At 42.2% G+C, this 9,403-nt stretch overlaps 1 protein-coding gene across 2 annotated transcripts in view; it reads right to left on the reverse strand.

Annotated features, from left to right (window-relative positions):
• The window catches only part of clmn (calmin), a 41,764-nt gene that overhangs the window by 9,657 nt on the left and 22,704 nt on the right, over positions 1-9,403 (reverse strand). For both annotated transcript variants that reach the window (XM_024273177.2, XM_024273168.2), the window contains exons 3-9: positions 6,322-6,417; positions 6,163-6,246; positions 5,995-6,087; positions 5,718-5,914; positions 5,456-5,649; positions 2,807-2,889; positions 875-2,728 (exon numbers count right to left, since the gene is read on the reverse strand). In XM_024273177.2, the coding sequence (XP_024128945.1) occupies positions 875-2,728; positions 2,807-2,889; positions 5,456-5,649; positions 5,718-5,914; positions 5,995-6,087; positions 6,163-6,246; positions 6,322-6,417 (2,601 nt within the window). The remainder of the gene's footprint in view (positions 1-874; positions 2,729-2,806; positions 2,890-5,455; positions 5,650-5,717; positions 5,915-5,994; positions 6,088-6,162; positions 6,247-6,321; positions 6,418-9,403) is intronic.

Here is a 9,403-nt window from a genome sequence, read left to right on the forward strand (position 1 = left end):
GTCTGTTTTATTTACATCCATCCATCCATCCATCTCCTTGACCGCTCCTTCCCTTTCGGGGTCGCGGGGTGCCGGAGCCTATCCCGGCTACTGATGGGCGAAGGCGGGGTACACCCTGGACAGGTCGCCAGCCTGTCGCAGGGCCTCAATCACACACCAACATTCACTCTCACATTCACACCTAGGGGCAATTTAGAGTCACCAATTAACCTATGAAGCATGTTTTTGGACGGTGGGAGGAAGCCGGAGTCCCCGGTGAAAACCCACGCATGCACGGGGAGAACATGCAAACTCCACACAGAAAGGTCCCAGCCGGGATTCGAACCGGGGCCTTCTCGCTGTGAGGCGAGAGCGCTAACCACTTGCGCCACCGTGCAGCCCCTATTTACATTCAATTGCTTGAATATTCAACACTCCCCACCCCCATTTCGGTCAAAAATTATGGTTGTTTTTGGCTGGAATTAAGAATTTAACTGGCGATTTATTCATTTATTTATTTTCCCCTCTTTTTTAACTCTTAACAACATAAATCTTGCAACCTTGAACACTAGAAATGCCTGTTAAAAAAATCTACCATGCTGTGAATGTCTTACTAAATGCTAGTGAGGTTAGCGCACCTGCCTTCCACTGTAGAGGTCTGGGGTTTGTGTTTGGGCTCAGGAAAAGTGTAATTATTAAAAAAATATCTTCATTGATTATTATTTAATTCTTGATCATTAAAATAAATAAATACTTAGCTGGCTGAAAAATCATGTTTTCGCTGAGGGCGAAGAGAAAGAAATGCTGTTCTGAACCAAACATCCTTTGGTTTCTCACTTCTAATCACAACAAACACAAAGTTTCTGAGAAGTCTTTAAGAAGTAAAGAGCCTTACTTCATCATCGTCCTCCTCTCCGATCATCAGTTGGTCGTCCATGTCATCGGCCGACGTTGGCGCCGGCTCCAGAGCTGAGACGCTCAGAACTGAAGGCCACCGCTGCATCTCGGTGTCAGCAGGCTCTGAGAGCATGGGCTCCTCTTTGTCGGGGTAGAACAGATCCATGGGCTCCACTGGGGCAGCAACTGGATGCTCTGCAGGAGAGTTTTCCTCAAATTGGGAATAGAACAAGTCTGTGGTTCTGTTGAATCCTGATGGTCCAGAAGACGGAGGAACTGTTGGTTCAGTCAGCTCGAAGGCATCTGTGTCCATTATGCTCAGATAAGGGACTTCTGACCCGCTGTCGGAGGCAGGACCGGCTGGTATTGCATCACTGTCAAGATTCACTGGAGAAGCGGACTCCTTTACAACTGGAGGATCATCAGAACTGTCCTCTTGTCTGGGTTCGTCCACTTCCTGGTTCTGGACAGATTCTGTAACAGAGCTTCTTCCTTGTTCGTCTTCGGTTGGTTGTTGCAGAGGTCTTGTGTCCGAACTTTCTGGTATCAGACTGGACGGTCTCTCTTCAGGTTCTTCTTTGAGGTCTTCACTGCAGACAGACTCTAGTAGACCTTGTTCCAGAGGAACTGGACTTGTAGGACTGTTCGGTTCTGTGTCATCTCCCCCATTTCCGGACTCAGTCTTCTTGTCTAGATTCTCACCGGTTTCCCAATCTTCTTGTTCAGATTCTTCTTCGTGGTCCTTTGACTCACTGGAGATGGAGATGATGGGAATAATGAGACCAGTTTTTGACGTTTCCTCTTGATTTGGTAAAATCGTCTCAGAACTACAGATTTCTTCAGCTAAGAGTTCTTCCTCCTGTGTTTTCTGCTCTTCATTGCTTACATTGTGTGGCTCATTTTTAGAGTCCATTCCTTCATCTTCCAGTGAGGAGACAGCTTTTGGATACTCCTCCTCAGAGGTAATGCTCTCCGGTTCTTCAGACGGACCATCAATTTGTTCATTTAGATTCGTTGTGTCTCCTTCTTGTTCTCTCTGAGAGCTTTCTTCATGCTCGGTGGAGAAGTCGGGTTGGAAATGGTTTGTTTGATCATCTTGGAGGAGAGTTACTTCCTCATTGAGCGTCCAGGACGGTTCTTGATGAAGTGGACTGATGTGATTGGATTCTACCTCTTTTGAAGTGTCACTGTGTCCTGGATCAGTGATGAGTTCCAGAACCGGATTCTCTGAGTTCAGCTGCTGGCCTTTGTCCTGGGTGCTCTCCATGGAGGACACTCCTTCGTCGCTGTACGATCCCGTCACAGAGGGTTCATCTGGAGCTCTGTCCTCCATGGGGGACATGAATCCTTCATCCATTGGCAGCACCTGCACCGGCGTGGCCCGGTACACATCCCAGCCCGGCCCGCTGTCAAACAGAGAGCTGTCGCTGTGGCTCTCAGGCATCAGCTCGCTCTCCACCCAGGAGTCTGGGGAGTGGATGGCGGAGTCGGGGATTAGAGGCTCGGGGTTTCCAGAATCAGGTGTGAATGAAGGTGACGTGCAGCTCAAGTCCTGCTGGACGTCGGCGACTCGTTGGGCTTCGTGAGAGACAACGTCACAAGGCGGGTCGGACAGGATGTCATCGCTGGACCAGGAGCGAGTCGCAGCCACCCTGAGGCGAGGCGACAGGACGCCCCTGTCCTCCGACACGGAAGACAGCAGGATTTTGGGCGGCGGTTTGCCGCCGTCTCTCTGGAACAAGCTGGTCCGCTCTTTCACTCTGCCGAGGTGAGCGCCGTTTCTCATCAGGTCGGAGTCGTTGAGGCGACCCATGGAGACGCTGCGCTCGATCAGGTGAGCGGACTCTTCCGCCTGCCGGGGGGAGCGGACACGTCAACATGACGGGCTTACATCAGTCAGAATGTGGTGTTTGACCTGGAATGATCTTACCTCCTCCAGACCAGGGAAATGCTCCAAGAACTGGGAGACATACATGATGATGGACTGCTCGTCTGGCTCATTAAAACCCACATCTAAACACAAAAGACGATCAAAATATCAGTATTTAAACGAGGAATCTCTTTCCTCCCTCCTCCCCAACTACCAAAAAACTATATGGTTCGAGATTATCTAGTGTCCTGGATTTTAAAGGGTAACTAAACCCTAAATCAACTTTTTGTTTTCTTTTGTTGAACTCCATAAATTGGGCTTTAAAAGATCTCTCTGTTGGTAGTTGCCACATTTTTGATAAATTAAAATAAACTTGTTTAATTCTTAAAAATATAGTCAAAGAGATGTCTGTCCGCTACCCCCTAAAGGCTGAAATTAGATATTACAGATTAATTTTGTGATGGTCAAACGATGTAAGTTTCAGATCATGATCTGCCGCTCCAGTAATGATAACAGTCCAGCCCCCAAGCCCCGCCCCTCTGACTGGATTTTCAAATTTTGGCTGTGGGTGGAGTCAGCCTCCAACTTCCCTGTTTGGTCACCCTTTAAAATTCGAACACTATGCTCCCAAATATGACAGCACCGATTTCCCAAAGTAAAAACCTAAGATTAAGAACATTTCATGAAAATATTTACGTGTTTTGATGATGAAAACCTGGATGGTTTATAAAAAAAATAAATGTTAAGACATAAAAGCAATGCATTGTGGTCTATATTCGCCAATCTAGTGGTCACCACATTGTTTTTTTTGCAGAGACTTCTGGGACATTTCCAGGGCCCTGGATTTTGGAATAATAGATTTGGACAGCCCAATGTAGTGCACTAAATAATGTAATGTTTGATCCATTTCTAGTATGACATACAGTTACATCCCATAATTATTACAAATGAATGGCTTTTATGCACAATCAACATGGTTGGCTTGTACCTATGAAATAATTTGTCACAATTTTGAGATCTAAATTTCCAAAATTGCAAACAAATTGTAAAATTTTACGAATAAAACTCCATAATTTGTAAATGAAAATATTAAATATTTGTTTTCAAAAACTTTTCTTATTTTTTTGCTTTCAATAAATATTTTTGTGTTTATAAAGCAAATGTTTTCATGTCTCTCATCTCGCTTTCTCCCTATCTTTGATTTTGCGTTCATAACTTTAACCTCAGTGTGACATTTGTGCCACCAAAACAGCTGATTGGTCTAGATTCTATCCAATCAAATCGCCATATTTTTCCAACATGGTGTCTGCAGCCGAGGCTCAAATGCCAAACAGGTTTTTGTTTAACCTCGATTTTGTGTCCTCCGCTGAAAGAAAAATCATTTTTAATAGATTTTTTTTGTTTTTATTCATTTTAAAAATAATTCATACTTTCTCTTAGCATTGACTTAATTTTATTTTGTCAGATTTGTGAATTTATGGTTGAAGATTTCCCGAAACTCTAAAATAAACTATTAGGTTTATCTCCTGACATTATACTAAACAGGTCTGTGTGATTTATGAATCCCCAGAGCAAAATTCTTTCAAATTTGTTTATTAAAATAAATAAATAAAAGATCTAAGCCACATATTGTCAGTGATTGGCTGTTTGGTTGCACATTTATTATGTAATACTGTAACTTATAAACCTAAAATTAAAGGTGGGGTGAAAGCGAAATGAGACACAATGCATAAAAAGCATAAAAACATTTTTGAAAACAAATATTTAATATTTTCATTTGCAAATTATGAAGTTTTATTCGTTAAACTTGACTTTTTTTTGTTTATTTAGGACATTTTGATTTAAAAACTGTGACTTTTGTTCCCAAAATGGTGGCACAAAAAATACTTCATAGGCACTAGAAGATGTTGTCATTCAGGACAGAAATAATTAACAGATTTAATGATATTCATCATTTAAAATGATTGTGGGAGGAGGACTTCTAGCTCTGTACTTCATCATTTTAGACATTTAAGTCTTTCATTTTACCAATAGTATAAATTCAGAGCATCTTTGGCTGGAATCACAAAGACAGAAACTCCATCTGAAACTGTAAGCTTCTATATTGAAGCCAAAAATCACTTTATAAGTGTAATTCATCACCTTAAAACCTTTTTCATGGCCCAATTTGTTATCTCCTGCGCCAACACACACAACTACATGTTTCTGTCCACTCAGATCGGATTGTTTTAAAGCTCTTCTGAAAATAAGAGTTAAAGTTACAAAAGAAACGAACCAGCAGGAGGCTTTCTTCAGGAGTGAACCTTTGGATTTTTCTCCTCAACGACCATTTTTATTGGATTTAACAGAAGGATAAACACCGTACAAGCAGATGACTTAACCTCTCAAACGTTTGATGCATCAGAAGCTGTTTGCAGAAGGACAGGAGAGGCCACACAATCTTTAGTGGTTCATAAAACTCCTTTATGGGAGATCTTTATGGCCTCCTCGTGTTTTAGGGTGTTTTAATTTTCTTTAGAGTGAGGACATTAAACGTCTGCTAGAGGTGCTTACTACTTTTTTTTAACAGGTTACCCCTTATGTTTTGCAATATTTACCCAAATGTTAAAAGTTCTGCTCAATAGTTAAATTTCTAGCCGTGTTTTTGAATGGCTGCGTATATGTGCAAGCGGAGAAAAAAACAGAGTCAGCTGAGGTGTGTTTTGTGACCTTCAGGCTCCAGCAGGCGGGGAATTCCCAGGCTGTAGTGAGCTATCCTGAAGGCGTCCTCCAGATTCTCTCTGGGACTCCTCAGCAGAGCTTTCCTCATGTCCACCAGACTGGAATCGATGGACTTAATGAGGGCCAGGAAGGCCAATCCACTCGTCCAGCTTCTCCCAAAATCTTGAACCGCCACCCCGTACCTTCAAACGGACAGGATGTAGATCAGTCGTCTTCAGAACAGTGTTGCTCCTCCTCAAAGCCGTCATACTTGCGAGTTTTTCTCTGAATCCACTGCAGCAGCTTTTTGATGGCTTTGCTGTTCTCCTTCAGAGCGTTGCTGGCGTTCCGCCTCTCCTCGGACGGCGTGCTGCTGTGGGACGTGTCGGAGTCAGAGCTGGTAGGGATGGACGACAGGCTGGAGCAGGAGGGGAACTGGCTCCGGATGTTCCCGGTTAGCTCCTTAATCTGTGAAACATGGAGAGTTGGGGGACTTCTTTCTTCTTTACTCAAAGTGAAAATAATTGAAGCACAGATAAATAAATCACCTGGAAGAAAAGGATGATGTTCCAGATGAGTCCAAGGATGATGGAGGAGTTTCCATCGGCAACGTCGGTCGCATCTATGCTGACCAGCTTCACCTGGAAACCCCAAATCAAGCATGAAACCACTCTCATTTACCAGCAGAACCGAACCCTTTCCACTGCTGGACTCACGTTTCGCTCCTCCAGGAAAGCTAAGACTTTGGCAATGTTGTTGAGACGGAAAATTCGGTGGCTGGACTTCTTGAATCCATGAATCTGGTAATATCAAACGCAAACGTTGAGAAGCAAAAATACTTTGAAACATAGACGGTAAGAGTCCAAGAGTCTGACCAGTTTGCAGCCGGAGAGTTCCTCCAGCAGAACCATGAGGATGAACCCATCCTGGATGTCCCGGAACAGGTCTTGGATCTGGATCGGCGGGTCGCACTAAAGAGTCACGGAAGAAACAACAGAGACTGGGTTCAATACAGTTTGTTCATCATCTATTCTCAGGAAAAGTCTTGTTAAGGTTTAAAAAGACGCCAACAGATCCCGAGAATGCATGAGGGAAATAAAATACAGGAAATGAAACACTGCAATGTTTTTATCGGAAAAAATTAAGGAATGAAGATGTGAGAATAAAACAGAAGTCTGAAGAGAAGAAATACTGAGAAAAATGAAAGGAAAAATTAAAAAAATCAAAAAAATTCAAAAGAAAGGAAAAGAAGGTCTGAACATTTTTGCAGCTTCATCATCCTGATATTGACTGTTTCCAATCCAGATGGTTGAACCATTGACAGTATAGAGAGAACTGGACAGAATAACCCCTCCCCCCTGGCGTTCCAAACAGGAAGCACTGGCTGGTCCCAGAAAGCCAAAATCTTCTATAAAGAAATAAACAGCTAAAAAAAAATCTATCTGACAGAATTATTATAGTAATTCGAGTTATAAACCGACCAATCAGAGGCCTTGACAGATTCTGGCTGAGCCCACTTCTAGTGGAAGGGGTGTGGCTTTCCAACAAACTCCCTCTTGATAAGCGAGAGTGGTTGCCATAGAAACAATGACTCGGACACTGCTTACGAACGTCGTCCGGTTCCGAAATGGAACCAGAATTGACTTCATTTCAAAATTAGGTGTGTTTGAGATCATGCAGGCGGACACATTTGCAGTGCATGTTGGGTAGTTTTTGCTCTGATGTCACATGTCAATCATAAAAAAATATCACGAGAAAGGGGCGGGTGCAAGGCGCCAGAAATTAGGTGCTGCACTGACTGCAAGCTGCCTTGATGACTACAAAACAATGCATTGTGGGAAATGGTGTCCTGACAGTCCGACTTGATGCCTGTTCTTGTTCAGTCTCGCTGCAGCTCAGGGCGGGCAGCCCAAACATGCCTATTTTTTATTGGTGACATCACAGATGCATTGTCCATCTCTATATATGTCAATGGGTTGAACATTACTAATCTCTGCACATATTTGGATTCAATGGATTTGCTACATACAACCTGGAAAATTCTGCCCCTGAAAGGAACCAGCTGCATGTCTACAAAATCTTTATCAGTTTTATTAATAAAGTCTGAAATCCATAAAAAAAATCTTCAGAAGATTTGTTCAAATAAGAACAGAGACGAGTTTTTTAAAGTCTCCCGGCTGGTTGCAGCCTCACATTCTAATGTAAATCCATCTGAATTCATCAGATCAGCTGAGAGATTCAACAGCCAAACAGAGCTGACAGCACATCCATTTTCTTTGTTTTCATTTGATTTATGTCTGCTCTTTTGTTCCGTCTGTGGCAGACTGAGACAGCTTTTATTTGTAAGATTTATGAGAAAGAGAGCAGTTTATAAAAATTTACTTTTGTTGAGTTTTGGGGGGAAAAGCTGCTGAGAAGATTAAAAAAATCACGCTTCTTCTGGTCAGTGAAAATCAAGTTTTACTCCTATAACAGGAATAAAAATAAAATAATTTGATTTAGATGAAGGTTTTATATCACTAGAAACTCCCAGCAGCCTTGGAGTCAGGCAGTCGGGCATCGAAGGGGCCGGTCCCTGCGGGGGGCCGGTGAGGGTGAAGATGCTGGAAGCTTTCCGAGATGACGGAAAACAAAGTGTGATTGTTTAATTAGTGGGTCAGAGATTTGACGCGAGGCCAGACGGCGTGAAAGAGGAAGAGAGGTTCTTTGTTTGACTGAAGACAAAAGGGAGGATCTGTCAACTCTGCTCAGTCAGACCCGAACCGAACGCCGTGCAGCTCTGACCCAAAGTCCGACGAGAAAAGGACCAAATTCTGAATATTCTATGGCGCTAAATTTCCGCCAAAAGTCCCCCACAAGCTTATTTCAAACTCCACGCACACAAGGAACGCACCACGAGGACAGGACAGTCTCCTACAGTCTTACGCTCCTAAAACTAGTCCCGCCCCCTCGTCAAGAACTGTGCGCTCTTGTGAAACTCAACATTTAAAGGAAAAAATGGCATTCTGCTCGCTTTTTGGACTATTTTAGCAATTACTACAATTTTTTAGGTTATTTTGGAGTTTAGAAAAAAATTCAGCTACATACTAGCTATTTTGGCTCATTCTGGCTTTTTTAAGATGGTTTTAAGCTGTTTTTGAGTTTAGCTAATATGTCAGCTACATGCTAGCTGTTTTCCTAACCTTTTTATTATCCATAATTATGTCAAAAAGTTACAGTTTTTAAAATGGGTATTCTGCTAGCTTTTTGGATTATATTTCAGATACATGCTAGCTGTTTTAGCTAATTTAGCTTTTTTTGTTAATTTTCTTTGGGCTATTTTGGAGTTTAGCTAATATTTCAGCTACATGCTAGCCATTTTGGCTAATTTAGGATTTTTTTTAAAAACTTTTAGGATGTTTTGGATTCTAGCTAATATTTCAACTACATGCTAACTGTTTTGGCTAAATTTGGTATTTTTTTCCTGTTTTTTAGGCTATTTTGAAGTTTAATTCTTTTTTTTTTCAGTTACATGCTAGTCGTTTTGGCTAACCTATGTTTTTTTATTTCATTTTTTTAGGCTAATCTGGCATTTGGCTAATATTTTATCTGGCTATCAACTTCAGGGTTTTCAGCTATCAGTTTCAGCATCTTCAGCAGCAGGACTACAGGAGCGCTCATGGAGGCAGAATTGTGTCTGTGTAACGTTCACTGAATGCGTGGAGTTTGATATACACTTGTGGGAGAAAGTTAACGCCATAATATCCCACATCGGCAGCATCACTGATGATGTTTTAGTCTGTGAGATTTTATCAATAAAGGGTTCTAAAACAGAGCCAAAGTTCTGTCAACACAAACATTGACATGAGGTCATTTTAATGGATCGTTGTCATAACAACGAAAGAGCTGCTAATGGATTCAAGTGTCCCAGTTAGGGGTCTATTCATGGAGTCAAACTAGGATCAGCTTAAAGTGAAC

The sequence above is a fragment of the Oryzias melastigma genome, linkage group LG22, assembly GCF_002922805.2.
Source record: "Oryzias melastigma strain HK-1 linkage group LG22, ASM292280v2, whole genome shotgun sequence".
Lineage (NCBI taxonomy): Eukaryota > Metazoa > Chordata > Actinopteri > Beloniformes > Adrianichthyidae > Oryzias > Oryzias melastigma.